Raw genomic sequence first — 20086 nt, 5'->3', positions numbered from 1 at the left:
ATAATATATCATTTTCTATTTTTAATTAATTTATTGAGATTATTATTTCTTTAAATAATATTATTATTATTGATTTATCAATAATATTGAATCGGTGTAATCTGACAGCAAATAAATGTATATTTTTTGTTTCACTTGGAAGCACGCGTATTTAGGTGTAAAAAAGCTTAACTCCGTATCTATGATTTTACTACATCTGTAATTTCTTACGCTCCAATCTTATTTCAAAATTCTGTAGGTTGAGTGTGTGTGTGTGTGTGTGTGTGCAGTATCTAATTAGGCAGTTTTATCATCATCGATCAGCTTTTCGGTTATGCTAAAAGATCTTGATTCAAATCTGCTTACTTAAAAATTATTTCAGTTTAATGTAAATCATATTTATTTTTAAATGAATTTTAATGTCTGGATTTTAGTTGTTTATTTTCAATACTGAATGCTCAGTAAGATCTTCCTGACCGAATGAAAGTACATTTAAATCTATAAAAAATGAACGTATAAAACACATATCGTAACAGAAACAACAAATATTTTTAGTCCATTTTATACTGACATTATCGACAAGACATTTTACCGAACGGATGATTGTATCGATTCGTTCAGGCGTACATATTGGGCGCCTTTGAATCTAGTCAGATGTGAATTTGTATGCAGATCAAAACAACGATTTGATAATTAAATCCATTTATCACCGGTTTTTAATTAAATTAAGTTAAAAAACTTAAATTTATATTAGAGTAAATTTATAATTAATAAATTTATTATTATAATAATAAGCAAAAATAAGTACACCTCGGCAGAGGAACAAAGGTATATGTTTTGCTGTCTCGATGACTTCATTGTCTGTTGTAATGTCTGTTGTCTGCAGATATAAATTTGACCTTAACAGTGAAATATGAACTACAATTAGTCTTGCGACCCGCTTTGCATCAGAACAATCTTGAAATACGACTGTGGGAAAAATCGTTAACTGAAATAAACGAGTGAAAAAATATTTACCGGTAATATTTATCGCGTTTGAAATTCCTTGAATGTAATCGCTTCGTAATAAAATTTATTTGTTGTCAGAATATACTTATTTTTTTTAATTATTATTATTTATTTGTATTAAATTTTATTAATAAAATTTTGTTATCGCATTTATGGGTCAGTGTTTAAAAAATTTAAATGAGTTCTTAACAAAACAACCGTTCTATTTTTAGATATCAGTATAAAAATTTTTAGGAAATATTTAACGAGTTGACCCAATAGAATTATGTTGGTTTTTTAATATCATACGGACTGTAATAAAAGAAAATAAATGAAGTCGAGTTATTCAGCTTATTTATTTAAAATAAGGGTAAGATTTTTAGTCTGCCGAAAAAAATATATACGAGTAACGTGAAGCCGTCTTGCCCGATGGGGTCGAAAATCAGGCCAAAGTTGCGATATTATATTAGGGGGAAGAATATTGCGTTTGAAGTTTAATTGAAAAAAAAGTAAAGCGATTTGGGTTCCGCTTGACCCTTCTGATACCTCATATATTACTTTTAATAATACCAGGACTTGAAAAAACAGATAAGATGTCAGAAATTATTAAAAAAAGCTGCAAGACCTTCCCGTCACGCGGCTTTTTACTGATGCACGGTTTACACACACGACTTAATGTAAAATATTTATTATTTTTATTAATAATAATATTTTTTTACAGCTATTCATCAGCGCTACACTAGCGCTCCTTGTGGTGAGAGGGGGTACTAATGACGCAGTATATCCGCTTAGCCACTATTTTACAGAATTTTTTGGGGTGGGAGTGCGATTTTGAAAAGTTTTTTCAGATATTATTTTTTAATCGTTAACAAATGCGCCTAAGAAAAATAAAGCCTTAATCGGCGAAATCTCGAGATACTGAGGGTGACCTTGCTCTATAGCCTCATCCCCTTTACCTTTTAATTTGCAAATTTAACGGCACCAATGCCCGATATACAGAAGTAATCTATCCAAGTAAATATCGATTCAGTAGTTCTGGCGATATAAGGTGTGCGACATTAAACACACAAACGTACATACGAACATCCAAAAAATTTCCATCCGGTCTTTTAGTTTTTTGGGTTCCATACTTGTCAAAAACGTTAAGATCCGGTGAAAACCGCATATGCCTAAATCGTACCGATTACAATACTTACCTTCTTTAGCTATTGCTGTAGACGGGAAAGTAAAATTTAAAAATTCTTAAATCTTAAATTCGGATACCATGAGACTGTTGTTTTTTTGAAAAGGTCTCATGTCGTCTACACTAATACTAGATACGTTTGGATTTTCAACGTTGAAGATTAAAATTTAAAAAAACTGATATTTTAAGTTCGGGTTTCTATTCAGACACCTGTTTTTGGGGCTTCAATCGGAGTAATTATTTACTTTTATCAGTCGTTCTAATTTGGTGGCGATGTTATTCAAAAGGCAAAAAAAAAATTAAAAATAAAGGAGTACCGTGATTCTATCTTGTATGATGGGCTCGAAAATCAGACCGAAGCTGGGATATATATATATATATATATATCAGTCAAATTTTGTCATAATAAATCAGTCAAATATCAGTCTTATGTCAGTCAAATTTTGTATATATATATATATAGTTCAGATATTTGTGCCAAAATTCAACTTTTTTGGTGAAAGGGTTTTCGAGATAGGAACCAAAATCTGTGTCCAAATGATGATGAATATTCCACCACCACTAAATTTGATTTATTTAAAATTTAGTAATTTTAAATAACTTTTAAAGTACCAAAACGTAAAACACTTGTTTAAGTATACCTTCATCGTATTAAATCTCAATTTTTTACGAGTACTATACAGAGTCAAAAGAAAGGCGGAAACTACCCCCTGTTTGTTTTTTAGTTTTTGTCGGCTTTTGTTTTAGATTGTCTGCTAGGAAAGATTTCGGCCTGACTTCCATCCCTTCGGTAAAATTAAGCTAAACTATAATTCTTGGGGCTCAAATTAAGGATAAATTTTGAGGTTTTTTTTAATGAGATCTGACCTAAAAATTGAAAAAAAAAGTACGTCTCAGTACTGTATTTTTGGTCGTTTTCGAGAAATACTGGATAAAAAACAAAGATTAGGGTCGAAAAACAGATTATTTTTTGTTTGCCGTAAAAAAACTTTGTTAAATGGATAATACGCGCGTAAAAGTTTTTAACAAAATTTGTGGATTCTAAGTAAAATCGTACGAATAAAGTCAGAAAAAACCAAATGGAAACGTAGGAATTCGAAATTTTATCGTAAAAGTACTTCAAAATTCAGAAATTTAAAAGACTTCAAAATTTGTCATTCGATATTCTTTATGCGTTCAATACTGGAGGAAAAGTTTCCCCTTTAAAAATCTTCAGAGCTTTTTTGTTCGTGATATCCCACCGGTATCGTATTTAAAATGTATACATGTACGAGTATAACAGAAAAATAATTTCATCTCTTCGTCGTTTTTATTTTTAATATTACTGAATTAGATTCTTAATAAAAAAAATGTAGAAAAAAGCAGCCCTTTAATTTGATAGAAAACAACAAGGATCTTTACAAAAGAAAAATCGGATATTTTTCTTATTCAACAACGAATAGTGTAACGTTTTGAATAGTACATTTTACGATAAATTTAACTATTCTATAATAAAATTTTTATTTTGAAAAATATTACGCTAGAACCCGGTTTATCGAGTTCAAATTAAAATTGATATAAATTAAATAAATAAAACGGATACAAACTTTAACTGTTGCTCGTATTGTATGGCCAGAAGATCGATTAGAGTAAGCGTATAATCTGTTCTAATATATCTTCGTTTACTTCTCTAATATTACAGTACTTCAGATTTCACGAAGCGTAAGGTAATAATAAAAGCGAAGGTAGCAGCTTGCTATTTGGATTTTACAGTAAAACGGTAGTAATATTTTCAGTTAATAAAAGTATTTTTTTAATCGATAGTTGTTAATAAAAGAGGAACAATTAATACTCTTTATTTTTAACTAAAAAAAATGTTGTTTATTGGTTCTTTACATTAGGTTCTCTTCATTGTTATTAATGAATATTTTACACGCGAAACACGATAAAAGTAAAAAATAGTAACAGAAATTGGTTTTAAACAACAAATCTAAATAACTAATAGTTGAATAAAAAATAGAAATTTCCGGAAGAAATTTCTATACGGCTTGTCTGTATTTTGATTAATATCGCCGGACTGGATCGACATAACTTTTTTGAAAATAGCTCTAAGAATTATATATATATATATATTGGACCGTTGATGGCATTACATTTTGTAAAAGCAGCACACGCTATACTAAATATTTTAAGATTCCATTTCATTGTTTCCGATATGTGTGTCCGCTATAGACCAAAAAACTACTGGACCGATTTACGCGCAGGGGAAAAAGGGAGAAATGGAAAAATCGATAAAGGTAAAGGGAAGAAGGTAAAAGGGAAGAAGGGGAAAATGGAAAAAGAAAAATGGAAAATGGGGAAAAGGAAATGGAACGAGGAAAGGAGAAAAAAGAAAAGGATTAAGGGGGAAAGAGGAAGGGGTAAAGGGAAATAAGGAAAGAGAAATATTGAAGGAAAGCGGAAGGGGAGGAAAATGGGGAATATGAGGAAGGTAGGGGAAATGGGAAAAAGGGAAAGGTGATTCGGTAAAAATTAAAATGGGAAAAAGAAATGGTGAAAGAGGATAGGAAAGGGGAAAAGAGTAAAAGGGAGAAAGGGAAAGGTTAAATTTTGTGAAGTTCCGTAATGTTCATTTTGTCAATGTTTTATCAAACTTTCAATTGTGTTCATTTAATCTGTTGATATATATATAATACCGTACGTTCTGTTTGCTCGTAGATATATAAATTATCTTTTTACATATTAATAAGCAAACTATTATAATTTGTATTTTTTCGTTTGGCGCTGTAGCAGAACTGTAGTTCTAGAAGGAAAAGCATTGTAATCGGTCAAATTTGGGCGTATGCGGTTTTCACCGGATCTTAACGTTTTGACACCTAAGGAACCCACAAACCGGGTGGAAATTTTCCGGATGTTCGTATGTACGTGTGTCTGTTCGGTGTCGCCCTCTAAATCACCTTATATCTCCAGAACTTGTCGACCGATTTTGACAAAATTTTGTCACATTACTTCTATATATGAAGCATTGATGCCATTAAATTTTTATCTTAAAACGTCAAGCGGTTGAGGCTGTACATCAAGGGTATCATCTCGAGATTTCGCCTGATTCAGGTCTTATTTTTTTTCTTAGGCGCATTTGTTAACAATCATAAAGTAATAATATTTGCAAAAAAATTTGTATAATCGCACCCCCACCCCCAAAAATGCTCTACATAATAAACTATTGGCTAAGCGGGTATACTGCGTCAGTAGTACTCCCTGTAACCACAAGGAGCGGTAGTGTAGCTCTGACGCATATCTGTTGTAATCGTCTGTTATGTTGTAACGTCACAGGTGAGCTGTATAATTAAATAAATGAATAATATTTAAAGTGGCCGCTAGTATTGCCACACCCGCGCGAATGAAATACGGTATGCGCGTGCTTTAGTTAAAATCGTTGAATTAAATTTTTTTTAAATATTATATTTAAATAAAATTATAAATATTTTAAATTAAGTTGTGCGTGTAAGCCGTGTATCAGAAAAAAGCCGCGTCACGGGAAAGTCCTACAATTGTGTTGTCAGTTTTTTTATTATCGTTCATTCCAGATTGGAACTTGATTTTCTTTTCGCAAATGCTGCTCCTGATTTTTATATATATGTTAAAGATAGATTCCTTCTTTTTTTCCTGTACTTCTATCACACAATTTTTTTATACAGCAGAAAAATAAGCTAGATCGCTTCAAAAGTTAGAACGCGTTCTCATCTTGAACAAATACAAGACATCTCTATAATTTGCTAAATAACTTCCTTTAATAGTTTTAAATTCGGTTATGCGTGGTGATACCGAGTTACGTTTAGCTAAATTATATTAAAAGTGTTTTCAGTTATTTTGCTTAAGATATCATTCGTTAATTTACTATCAGATAAAAAAATTGAAGAAATTTTTATTTAATAACAAAAAAAGAAATTTATTCGTAACTGACTGATTCCATAACCGTCGTAAACCGCTAAGGAAATTTATTTCTTACAAATATATGTTATCGGAGATTTAAAGTTATTTTTACTTTGATATTATTAGAATCAATTTTATATATATTAATAAATATATTTCTATTTGCTTTGCAAAAGAATAAAAACGATGGTTTCCGTTAATATTAAATGCAATCTCTCCTCTATTTTGTTATCAGCTTCATTACAACGCGTTATTTTATTAAAAAATAATCTATTTAACTTTTTTTTAACCCGGATACCTCATGAGGATTTCTTTATATTTTATTTGGTGAAGGAAGCGAGCATCAACCTACGCAAAATTGCGATATATTTAATAAAGGAATTTCATTAAAATCGTTCTGTTTTACTGCACGTTGCAAATCCTTTTAATTTTTTTAAAAAATATTATGACGCTAGGTAATGGTGAAATTGAGTGTGGGGGAGAAAATTAGTAATTTTTGTATTTATTGATTTTTTTTATGAAATTGTTTTTATTGTTAAAAAAATAACGTATTGTTTTCATTTTTAATTAATTTTCAGTCGTTCGTGTAGATAAATTATTTACTTATCTATACTTTTACAGCGACAAATATATAATTGAATTTTTCTTGTACAATAAATTCGAATATTTCATGTACTTGGTAGAATTACATGCTATTCATCGGGGTGTAATTCACTCCCGACAAACGGGGATTAATAAGTTGTTATACACTATTATTATCTTCTATTATCTTCATAAATTTAAATAAATATAATTGTTAATTAATCAGGTGAAAATATCTTAAAATCTCCTTCTGTAATCCAGATATCAGTCTGGATTAAAAAAAGATTACTTTTTTTAACGCGAAAAGGTTAACTTAAAACACGAAATATTTCTTCTTTATGATTATTTCCTTTTTTTGTTCCACGCGATTCTCCATTTTTCGGTACGGTTTCGTTTTTTCTCACCCGTTCATCCTCCTGTTCTTCCTCTGTCTCTTTTTTTCTGTTTAGCCTCTGGAAGCACCGTCAGGTATTACTTCAGAGGACGAATGAGGATGATATGTATGAATACAAATGAAGTGTTGTCTTGTACCGTCTCAGGTCGACCGTTCCTTAGACGTGCGGTTAATCGAAATTCAACCGCCAAAGAATACCGGTATCCAAAATCTAGTATTCAAATTCATATAAAAGTAACTATCTTTACCAGGATTGGAACATTAGAACTGTCGACTTCGAAATCGCCTGATTTGCAACGACGAGTTAACCGCTAGACCGGCCGGTGGGCTTCCACTTTCTTCCTGATATTCTTTTACTTTCCTAGCATCGTAACTCTAGAGCTATGCTGCAAGAAGGAAAGTATCGTAATCGATCAAAAAATAGGGTGTGGATTTTTTTTATATGTTATTTCTCGACTTTTTATCACCCAAGGACTCGAAAACACAAAAAAGCGGGGGTAATTTTCATACGTACGTGTGTTGGCGTGTTTGAAGCTTAATAACTTTTGACTGGATAACAGATTTTAATGAAATTTGGCACAGACTGGTGTTTACGAGGCAATTTATAGGTAAACTTTTGGGGGTTGATATGTCCACGGGGTGAGATAGGTAGTTAGTTTCTTTGCGATCAATCGTCTCAAAATTTTGCAAACATAACCCCCTCTTTATATTAAGCGCACTATACGTATACGTGCTTATCTTATTATTTAAAAAAAAAATCGCTTCCAAATTCTCCACCTTCCCCAAAAATTGAAAAAATCTATCTTTATTTATCGCATATTTTCAACTAAACTTTTTTTGTCTTCTTAAACATAGTACTTATGTAAGCGGCAAAAAAAAAAAAAAACTTTGGGGACCATACCGAGGGTGGGGGAGCCGATCGAAATTTAAAAATATCGATTTTCTGAATTTTTAAAAACTTTTTTACTTCATTTAAACTTTTTATAATAATATTACAGTAAATTTTCATCGTAAATCACCCTCCCGTACACAAAAAATAAATTTTAGGTAACTTTTTATCGGTTGTTCATTTTTCAGGGGAATTTTTATCAGTTTCTTCTATTTAAGTTATTAAACGCAGAAAAACCAACAAAATTTCTCGAGAGGTGATTTGTGGTCGGGGAAGCAGAAAAAAGTACAAAATTATCGATTTTTTAAACATTTTTTACGTATCGATACTTTTGCACTATATAAGAATAAATAACTAATGCCAAAAAAGCATAACAACTTTATCGTCAGATTTTTCTATCAAAAGAACTTTTACAACGTAAATAATTCTTCGGAAGTTATTTCTATTACAAGAAGTCGTCTTCTTTCAATCCTATCCTTTGGAGGTCTTCTTCCATCTGTTTCAGATAATTTGATCTGCTTTTCGTGTTTCACAGCTCGTCAAAGTTTTGTTTATTTAATCTGTTCGGGTTCATCCTGATTATACGCTCCAATAAATTTAACTTTCTTTTTCTTATCGCTGTTTCTAGGTCTTGTTGATTTTGGTAGATCTCCTTTGTGTCCTTTTTCTGTCGCCTTAGTAATCTTCATTTGATGTTGAGCAATTTTTCGTGGTCGGTTAGGTGTAATATTTCAGTCCAGTACAAGATTACTGATCTTACTACAGTCGTATAACGTCTTAATTTCGTGATCTTGGAAATATTCTTCTTATTGTAAAGCTTCTCCTTAAAATTATGAATAAATTGATGAACGATGAGAAGGACTTTTATTATTTATTCGTTCTAGAAATAGTTTAGCAAAAATATTTGGTTAGAAAGATATTTATAAGAAAATATAATTTGAACGTATTTACTGGAATTTTTTGGTGTAGACGAGAACTTAATAATAACAGAAACGCAGAAAGGATAAATCAGACGTTTTAAATAAATAATAATTTTCTTCCGTTATAATTTTATGTAGTAAATACTTGTATCATCCGGTAAAAACATTTTCCTTATCGATTCGAATTAACTTTATACTTTTTTAAAGCGCTATACAAATATTTGTTATTTGAGATGTAAAGTAAGAGAAGATTCCACCTAAACGAGGGTGAGTCAACCTCTTACTAATTCATTCTGCCCTTTCCCTTTTTTACTTGCTTTTCATCAACTCGCAATGTTTTTTTTTTCATGTTTGTCCTCAAATCTTGCATCCTTAATTTAACGTACTTCCTAGCATTGCCGACCGATGAAATTTTGCACAGTTACTAAGGTCGGGGGACAATACAATATTCCACCGTTGCTTTTGCAAACATCTTTCCGTACGGAGGTAATTGGTTAACTGGCATTTCTCCCGCCACCACCCCATTCGGTCGCCCTAGAGCATAGACCAAATGTCAGTGCCAAGATACGGCTACTGTGCCTCTAAAACAGTTTAGCGACCTCGTTACCTAAAAGCTCCTAGTGAGCTACCTAACGTGCGTGAGCGAATCAAGCAGGGTGCTATTCACCACCCGCTTATGCGTCCCAACCGCTCACTTGTCAAACTGAATCTAGATCGGGGAGGCGCACCCCTTGTTACTAATTACTAAAAGTCATTAACGTTAATAAAATAAAAGACAGCAATTTAGGCTGTCACGCCTCGGTCACTGTATGCCAGCTAGTGCCTGTCCACCATTTAAAGCGCTTGGAGCTTGTATCTGGCTGGTGGCCAGCCATTATCTCAGGAAAAACTTCCCACAGCGGCGCTATAGGAATCAGTATAACCCAGATTAATTAAAAAACTCTAGCGATGACGGTTGAACTTCGCAACCATATCGAGGAACACCCACACGGTCCGACAATGCGGCTCTCGCCGCACTGACTCGCCGTTTATGAGCGGCCAGTTTTCCCCCTGACCTCTAAGTTCCAGGGTGGCCCGGTCTCTGCCCCCAGAGCAGGGCAGTCGAACATCATATGCTCGTTCGACTGGACCTCCCCGCAGAAACACAACTCATCAGCCGCTAGGCGAAACCGAAACAGATATTGCTTCAAATCCACACGGTTGGTGAGCACTTGGGCACCCGCCGCCCTTAAAAATTAATTCGAGGCATACCATCCCCCCAGATTCTGTATAAACCTATACAAGGGTCTTCCCTTAGTCGTGGTGTGCCATTCAAGCTGCCATGCCTCCATCGCGAGGCACCATAGCCTCTTCCGCAGACGGGAAATGGGCAACTGAACGAAATTTAAATCCGGTGCATTGTGATCGCCGTTCCGTTCCGGTTCTAGCCCGGCTCGAATCCGCATCCCAAATGCCTCGGCTTCCCGACCTCCACATGGCTGCCCGAACTTTCACCACTAAATCGATTGGGAGAGCCTTTTCCAATACGGTAGTAGCCTCGTAGGAAGTTGTTTTAAAAACACCAGCGCATACTATCAAGGCTCTGCGCTGGGCACTCCTTAAATTTTGAAGCAGTGCTCTATTTCTATCCAACCTATGCTCCCAAATTGGCGCCGCGTATGCGATCATGCTCTCGAAGACACCTCGGTACACCAAGTACATTTGACGACCCGACAACCCGTAATCCTTCCGAGTAATCCTTCTAAGTTTGTGCATCACAGAGACGGCGTCCGCTGCAACTTGCTTAATGTGGTTACTAAAAGGCAACTTGCCATCAAACAAAACACCTAGGTACTTATGAACCCTCACTCGGCTGATTACACACCCTTTATACTTAATTTGGGGGTTACGACTGCTTGATAATTTGTCTGTATCCTTCAGAAGCATAAACTTCGTCTTGGGCACAGAAATCTTTAAATTTTGTATGTCCATCCAGCCCTCGGCGGTTGACAAAGCCGCCTGCGCCCTATTCTCTAGCTGCGGTCGTGAATTACCTCGAACTAAAAGGAGACAGTCATCGGCGAAAGGCTGAGCCGTGGCCCCTTCTGGGAATGTCAACCCCAGAAATCCATCAAACACCAGGTTCCACAGCAGGGGACCGAGAACGGAACTCTGCGGGCTTCCCCTGGTGACGGATTTTTCCACAACTAGGTGCGCATCCTTAAACAGAGCCGTGCGGTTAGACAAATAGTCTCTTACCACGGCCTGCAGAGCTTCGGGAACATTGCGGCGTTCCAATTCATAGAGGACAGAACTCCAACACAAGGAAGGAAATGCTGCCACTATGTCAATAGAAATTGCCAAAACGTATTTGCAGTCGGCGCTTTCCACCTCGGCAAGAGCATTTAAGATGCAATCCTCGGTGTCAACCCCTTTCATGAAGCCGTATTGGCCTCGATTTAGAAAACAGTTCATATCGATGTTTTCCCAGAGCCGTTCCACAACCAGTCTTTCCAGCAACTTGCCGAGGACCGGTAAGAAGCTCATGGGCCGATAACTGCTGACCTCACCAGGATCCTTTCCAGGTTTTAAGAGCACCCTCACCAAAGCCACCTTCCGGCAAGCCGGAAAGCAGCCCCAGCTTAGGCACCCCGAGAACAGTCTGCCAAGCGGCTCTTATGACAGGCAGCAGATGGTAAAAAATATCCTGGTCAAGTCGGTCAATCCCCGGTGCTTTCCTTAATGCCATTCGAGAAACCACTCGGTCTATATCTTCGGGTTCCACGGTCCGAAAGCCAGGGAATGGTGTTTCACCCGCCCTAACGCCGATTTCCGCTTCACCCTCCGGAGCATCTGGAAACAGAGTATCCAGGAACGCCTGGTAGGTCGCCACAGATGTTAATCTGTGGTCACGACCACCAAACCCGCACCGAACACTGGACAACACGTGCAATGGCTTCGGATTTTAACGAGTCTTTGCGAGCTGCCAGGGATCGCGTTGCAACTCGCGCATGGAGTCCTTCCAAAACTTCCAAAATTCGTGAACGTATTCATTACGGGCACGGCCGTACGGAGGTAAATTAAGGGTGCGAGCGTAAAAACATTGCAAAATCTGCAAAATATGAGAAAAATGACAAACGTGGAATGTAACAAACAAATCCGATAGTAGTTTGACGTAAAAAAAATGGCAAACACATAAAACGAAATAAACTTTGAACGGAATAAAAAAATGGCAAATCTGCAAACCGACAAAAACTTGACTTGAAGGTCGAGGGTATGTCAGTCTTAGCCGAGAGATCTCTCGATGGACTAAGATCGAAATATTGGACGACAGAAAGAAAACCTTGCGATAGTGATGTATTATCAGAAATGGATCGAATGAGAAAACCGTTATAAAAACTCATAAAAACGTTTGTCGAAATTGTGATAATCAAGTAAACGAAATAATAACTTCACGATGCAAACGCTTCACTATTTTGTTATCTTGTGTAGTAAATGTTTGATTGAAAATTTGTTTGATATTTTATAAATATATTAGAAATTTCAATATATGATGTTATCTTTTGACGTTCAAATTCACCTGCTGAATGTACGATAATAATTTGATTAAAGCGTCACTTAAAAATATAAAGCGAGTTTTTAAAAATTTTGAAAAATTTTTGTAATATTATTTTACAAAAACTTGCATCTATCTATATAAACGAAAATGTAAATGTTCGTTCGTTCAAAATCTTAAATATCCGAAAGCTATTCACCGATCGCTTTGAAATTTTGATACAACGTTGCATTCGAATACGCGCGTGTTTTTGTATACCTACGATTTATATGCCTAAGATGTTACATCTGTGACAGGTAAAAACATGCTTTTTTTGAAAAACAGCGCTATCTGTTGAAAACGGGGAAAAGGAAATGGAAAGGGGGAATGAGAAAGGGAAAACAAAATGAAAAGGGTGGGGAAGGGGAAAAGGGAATATAGTAAAGATTGAAAACGGGGAAAAAGAAAATGGTAAACGGAAAATGGAAAATGGAAAAGGGGTAAAAGGAAGGGGAATGGGAAAAGGGAGAAAAGGTAAAATAGAGAGGTTAAATTCTGTGAAGTTCCGTAATGTTTATTTTGTTAATGTTTTATCTAAATTTCAATCACGTTCATTTAATCGACACACGTACTCAGATCTAGTAATAGCGAATCATTGCCGGGTCTGCTAGTATTTTTATAAAAAATTGGGTTAATCCGTTGTTTTGATTTTTAATCCACAACTGTTTAACCGTTTCAAACCGCATTCATTTCTTTCGCAACTAATTAATATAAACCAGGTATTCGAGAATATTTTATCGCATGTAGAAGTACAGTATGTTCGAAAATTAATAGCAGCTCTATACTGATGTACGGTTTACTTCTTTTATACGTATGTCGTAATTTGTTTGCGTATTATCTTTATTTACGTCGTCTGTTTTATTCTTTGTACGGTATTACGCACGAATAACGAAATTTGATCTAAGGAACCTAAAAATAAAATTATTGTAATTTAGACGGTTGAAACTTCAGCAACGTCTGTAATTTATTGTTCTGTAATATTAAACATCGGGCCACCACCTCTTGATGAATTTTTACTTTTTATTTATTTATTTTTTTTATTTACACAATACATTTTACAAAAAATAATAATTACGGGACAAAAGAATTTCAAATGTCTTCCATTTTAGGAAAAAATAATTTTTTCAATTTACATATGCAGGATAAATTCAGACAAAAATTTTAAAGGATTAAAATGAAGCAAATACAACTGTATTTAACTTTTACAAAAACGTTTCTGAAATTTCGAATTACGGTTCCTTTCCCCATCTTTCGGATACCGATTATTTTAACATTATGGATAAATTTAGTGAATATCAGAGGATAAAAAATAAAATTTGAAACGATTTCCGTGCTCAAATATATACAGAACGGTTCTAAAATGGTAGGGTGGCTATACTTTTTCGATTCCACTTGTAAAACTAAACAAAAATATCCTTAGGAAATATGGCTCGTTCTGCCTCTGTTCGCCATTTTGTTACCTTTTTTATAAAAATTTGTATCTCAAGTTTGGATAGACGAATCATATTACTATTTGATAAGCGTCTTTGTAATAAAGTTTTAAAATTAGCAAAAAATCAGGACTTCAAATACCTTCGCAAATTACAAAATGCAGCCGTGTTTATTTTTCAATCTATTATATCTCCATAAATATTAGTTTTTTCAAAATGTATGTTACGGATAAAATATTAAGCCTTTTATTTTGAACAAAATGGAATTTTATTTTTAAAAACGGTTTACAAATAGCCGTGTTATGGGTAAAAATTTATGTTGTAATTTTGCGTCATAATTATTAGGTTTATAATAGTAAAAAAATTATTATTACTTAATTTGGTACTAATTTACAATACTAGAATTAACAATAAATAAAACAATTAATATTTAATCGAATTGAACGGAAAATGGAGAACATGAAAACAGGTACAAAATTACGACGTCGATTTTCTGCCGTAACTAGGATATTTGTTAACCGATTTAAAAAAATTAAAATATAATTTTGTACAAAATAAATGGTTTTGTATTTTAGAAAATAAACGTAAATTTGTATAAAACAAATGTTTATGGAGATATAACCGATTGAGAAATAAACATCACCGCCATTTTTTAATTTGCGAAGGTATTTAAGTCGTGATTTTTTGCTAATTTTAAAACTTTATTACCAAGACGCTTACCGAATATTAATGCGATTCGTCTATGCGAAGTTGAGAAATAAATTTTTATATAAAAATAACAAAATGTGGGACAGGGTTTGAAGTGAACTGAACAGGGTTTGAACAGGTTTGAACTGAATGATTTGAATCGATCGAATGAATAGTATTACAATAATAATACGTAAAATTAAATTTACGTTAAATAAAACTATATTAAATAAATTATAAAAAAATTCTGTTTGACAATAACGGGCTTCCCGTGTGAGGGTAGAGTAGTGAGGTACGCGAGTACCTCGTGGAAGGCTAGACCAATCATCACCATTAATCGGTAACAGACCGGATGCTCCTACGACGCTGTTTTTGGAGGTGGAATAGGGTGCTCTTATAATATCTCTGCAAACAATCGCCCGATTTTCAAAATTCAAACGGGGCATTCGTCAGTAGGTCGAAGGCTAACTTTAGCATGCATCTCGGTCTAATAGATCGCGGTTATTCGGAAATATATGTACATATAAAGTTTGTCTGTTTTTTATCGCATTACGCGAGAAAAAACAGGCCGGTTAATTTCAAACGTGCTGGATACATTCGTGTTACCCCAAGGAAGGTTTTAAGTCGTAGACCGATACCCTAGCTCCCTTGAAGGTTAACATATTAAAAATATTCTTTATTTTTAAGAGGTAAAATACATTTTATAAATTATCTGGTTATAGTATTCATCGTTATTTATGCGCCACCACGGCGAAGAAATAAGTTATGAATTTTTCTTCGTCAAAGAAGCGTGTACTTAAGTTACCGTAATTACTATTATTTCTATCCTTTGCGGTTTAGTTTCTTTTTCGGGTTTCTATAAAGTCCGAACGGTATAATTATTATTTATCAGTATCGGTCCCGCGACCGTGAGGACAACGTACAGTCCGGGGGTCCAGCGAGTGGAGCCTTCCGGGTAGACGGGAACGGCGACCGAAGCGAATTCTACCGGCGTCTAGGGTGCCGGTTCCCCCGGCAAATCGGGAATGACGAGCGAAACGAGCTCTGCAACCGTACGGTAGGTCGCTTGGCTCTTGGAGATCCCGAGGACACCTCGAGTTGCCTCCGGGATTCGCCTGAGCCCCGAGGATTCAGGTTCTGGCTACACGGGCCGGCTAGTTTTTAAATAATTTTAAAAAGTTCTTTTTTTAAATTTATTATTACCGTTCAGGGATTATTCTGTAAACAATAAATTCTACCCGAATGCTTCAACTCGAGTGTACGGGAGCCCTGAAAATGAAAACGATTCGAAATTTCAAATTTTTAACGCTTAAAACCATTTTGTTTAACGATAAAACCGCTAGCCGGGAAAGTTATGCGATCGTCGCTGGATTTTATTACTGGAAATAATAAGACAGGCAAATTCCGGGATACCTGTTTATCAAACGGTATTTCTTAAATACCGATGTAATAGTTAAAATTCAATAGTTCCGTTCTTTGTTGTAATTTACGACCGGTACAATCATTATTTTAACCGCTTCGTTCTACGATTGATCTATACGTATATTTATTAGGCTTTATGTAAAAATATTACAAATATCTTTGTTTAAATTAACCGCAGTAAAATAAACCGACTGAACGATAGTTATTTTTTAATTATAAATATAATGAAATATTTTAATTACATGTGTTATAGGGAGGCGATTTAGATGGAAGAGTGAGGATTACTCCCCAAGTCAGTGTCACCGTTGCACACACACGCATCCTCTCTGCACAATATGGCACCGTATCATCACCACCAACGCACCATCGCACTATATATTTACCGCATGGTTTTATTTAGCTTGTACACTTATTTTTTAAGATACGCATGGACAAAACTCACCTAATTTAAAAAAGTGATATTATACAATTTTAATCTTTTTATTTTATTTTTTAATCCGTTTTGTTTTTATAATTGATTTGAGTAAAGCATGGTAATTTTAATCGTATTAATAGTTTTTAAATTTGTATTTATAGCGAGTTTCCTTCTTGTTTGTTTATTCTTATAATCCGCATCGCACACGCCTCACTGACCTTACACTAAAATCAGTGTTTGTAATGTTTACAATTCTTCAGCGTTAAATTAATCAAATTTATGTTCTATTCTAGTTTATAGTATTCAGAGTAACAGCTTGAAGAGGTTGAATTTTAATTTAAATAATGAATCTTGGCGAATAAAATCTCTTCTATTTTTTTGGAAACCTGAAGATATTTTATTTGCGTACTAAAAGTTACTATTAATAAGATATATAATATTTTTCAGTATTTATGATGTTTCCTCTTCAGGGCAATGCTCTCTAGAATAAGATTATGTTAATTATTTTAATTCATTTGTGTGTGTATGTGTGTGTGTTTTACAGGAAAGATTTTAGATTATTTTTTCTAAGCAAACAAATTTTTTATAAATTCTATTTTTTTCTTTATAAATAAAATGTTTTATTACAAATATTGATAATTTACCCGATCATGTTTTTTATTTGTATTTTATGTTTTGAAAACAAAAAATACATATAAATGGTAATAGGTATTTAAAAAAATAATAAACTAAAGTTTATTTACGGTATAATACTTTGACCGATCTCAAAAAATTTTATACCGGAAATGAAGGATGTAAAGTATAAATTAAATATCAACGATTATTAAATCCGCGTTTAATTAACCTAGATCGTCGAAGTTATCGATCTTTAGATGCAATTCTTTTCACGCTGTTAGGATTAAATTTAATCGATGATTCATTACTTTTTCCCTTTATAAATATTAAAAAAAAGAAATAAACAAATTATTTGTAAATTAATTTTAATTACAGTAACGACTAATTTATTTAAACGCATTAAAATCAATAGCGTGTATTACAAATAGGTATCTCTTCAGCACAAGACTGTATTAAATTTACCAGCAAGTTTTTTTAAAGTGCATTTAAAATATCGCTAACTAAAACCGTTTTATTTAATTAATACGATAGTAATTAAAATCGGTGGTTAATAATATATTTTAATTAAATTAAAAATAAATAACAGCTAACAGTTTCGATGTAACGGGAAACCGCATCGTTACACATTCCCTATTGTATTGTGGCTACTCCACAGCAACAACCACCTCTTATTAAATATATAATTTACAAAAAAAGATTCCTTCATTTACGTTTAATTTTTATTTAAATGAGCTTCGAGTAGGATTTGTCGACTATTTTTTTCGTCTCGCAAATCGTATATTTAAAATTTGTTCCGTTAAGGATCCGCAAGTAAATTTCACTATAAAAGTGCGTGAAGAGGAATTTCCAGTGAAAACACCGATAAAGGATACGTATATTAATAAACTATATACGCGTTAAAAGTCAATCGAACCGAAAAACAATCCGCAATATTATTAAAGAAGAAACATAGATAAATAAAATAGTAGCGTAATAAGTTCACGGAAAAAAATAGAAATTTGTTTCGTAATCGATACCGAACCGGTTCAAGTGTCGCTCAGATATCCCATGTCCAGCACGTGTTGGCGTTTCAGTCGCCGGACATCTTCGCTGTTTTCTAGGAAATTTTTTTTAAACTCCCCCTAAGACCGCCGGCTTCCGCCTTTAGGCAATGCGCGGTCGTCTCAGGAAATCGTGGCAGTCGTCTCTGCCCCCCTGTCTTGCCGCCTTCTAGAGCGTCCTATCGGGGTTTTCCCGGCTTCATCGAAACACGCCGACTTCCGCTTCTGAATGAGATTCATTATAGAGGCAGACCGCTGTGCCGCTATAATGGATCTCGCCGACTTGTTCTGAAAACTTGTATAATCTCAACGTTATTTTTGTAGGTCGTACCCTATAACTGTACGCCGTATATCCAAACCGGTTTTAAAATCGCTTTATATCAAAAGTTTATTTGAGTTCCTACCTAATAAAGCCTCTTTTACTTAGCGTTAAGTCGCTTCCTTTTCTCTTACACGCGGTACATCTGCGTTAAACGACGATCGATTTGAAGTCTAACGTACCGAACCGGATTAGAGTGCGGGACGATGACCTCGTCCGGGTGGGCTTCGGTACGGTCGATCCTGCTCAATGTAAACGTAATACGACTTGACGTTCGGATTTACTTCCACCTTTATTTTGCTAGGCGCCCGCCGATCAGGTCTAATACCGATTTTTGAGGCCAAGCGATGATCGTCGTCGACGGCCAGGATCGCTGTATCGTCAGCAAACAAGGCGACGGTAATATCACCTCGAAGCTGCTATTTGAAATATATATAATAAAATAAAGTTTGCTAATATTTAAAATAACCGATTTTAAAATGAAGGAGGTTCTCTATTCTACTATATATTTTTTTTTATATCTCCAACCGTAAATTTTTATCAGATGGACCGATCTTAATGATTTTGGATCCCGTAAAACTTTTGTTGGAATCGGACCGATAACTGGACTTTTTACCCTGTAAAAAACTAACTAAAAGGCCAGTTGTAATAAATGGCTTTTTGGCCGGTAAATACAGAAAAACTTATTTACCGTGTCTATTTCTGAGGAACGACTTGACGGGCTTTAAGATTCTTATTTTATTTGTTAGACGGTGGTTCTACGGTATTTTCTATCAGTATCGGACCAAAAAAAATTGAATAATCATTCTCGTCGTCATTTATTTCATTTACTCACGATCGGTTGAAAGTATTTCGACGATACTTTTTTTAATCTTTATTTAACCTTTTGAATGCGATTTGTTTTTATTAGTAAACAAATAATAGAAAGTTTTTTTTTTTTAATCCAAATAGTTTCATTTTGATTAATTAAAAAAAAATTACTTTATTTTAATAATTTCCAAAAATTGATTGATATACAGATATTTTAAAAAGAAAAGAGTACTTAATAATCTTTTTTTTAATTTACTAAGAAATCTTTTTTTCCTATTCCGTCTCTGGATCCTACTTTGTATGTGTGTGTGTGTGTGTTTTCACGCCCTCGCGTGCGTGCGGGGTGTTTACGTATGAGTGTAAAGGATAAATCGAAGCACAGGCATGATTGTGTAATTGATTTTATTCACGTAATTTATTTAGTAATGCTCTTTGTTATGCACACTTTTTTATATTAGTTTACGGTATTTCCTGCTGTATGTTTTTGCCTTAAAACGGCAAAGTATTTTGAATAATAATAATAAATACGTATATTTATTTACATTAAATCAGTGTTTGTTTTTCACCATTTATTTGGCGGTAGCCAATCATAAATTTCCGTATTATTTTTTATCGTTTATCATTAATAGTTTTACCGTATATGTTTTATTATATATCATATTTTTATGTATTCCGATACTTGTTATACCTTATTTTTTTATTTTTTTTTTACATCGCCCAGGTCTTCAAGTGTTACAATAAATAAAATCGAATAACGTTGTAATTCGTAGTCTATTGATACTCTCTCGTAAAACGTTTTACATAAACGTTTTCGTTTTTTTATTTGTACCATCATAAAATTCCTTTATTCCTGTTTCCTGAAGTATATATATACTTAAATATTTTTTAAAATTTCATTAAAAGAACCGATCGGTAAGTATGACCTTTT

General features: G+C 34.0%; 1 protein-coding gene across 4 annotated transcripts in view; it reads left to right on the top strand.

The window, feature by feature from the left end:
* The window catches only part of Gpb5 (Glycoprotein hormone beta 5), a 161099-nt gene extending 141399 nt beyond the window's left edge, over nt 1-19700 (top strand). For all 4 annotated transcript variants that reach the window (XM_075369018.1, XM_075369020.1, XM_075369019.1 and 1 more), the window contains one exon: nt 16213-19700. In XM_075369018.1, the coding sequence (XP_075225133.1) occupies nt 16213-16225 (13 nt within the window). In that variant the 3' untranslated portion in view covers nt 16226-19700. The remainder of the gene's footprint in view (nt 1-16212) is intronic.
* The last annotated feature ends 386 nt before the right edge of the window (nt 19701-20086 follow it).

Source organism: Lycorma delicatula, chromosome 6, assembly GCF_047948215.1.
Source record: "Lycorma delicatula isolate Av1 chromosome 6, ASM4794821v1, whole genome shotgun sequence".
Lineage (NCBI taxonomy): Eukaryota > Metazoa > Arthropoda > Insecta > Hemiptera > Fulgoridae > Lycorma > Lycorma delicatula.
This window is presented reverse-complemented; position numbering and strand designations above follow the sequence as displayed.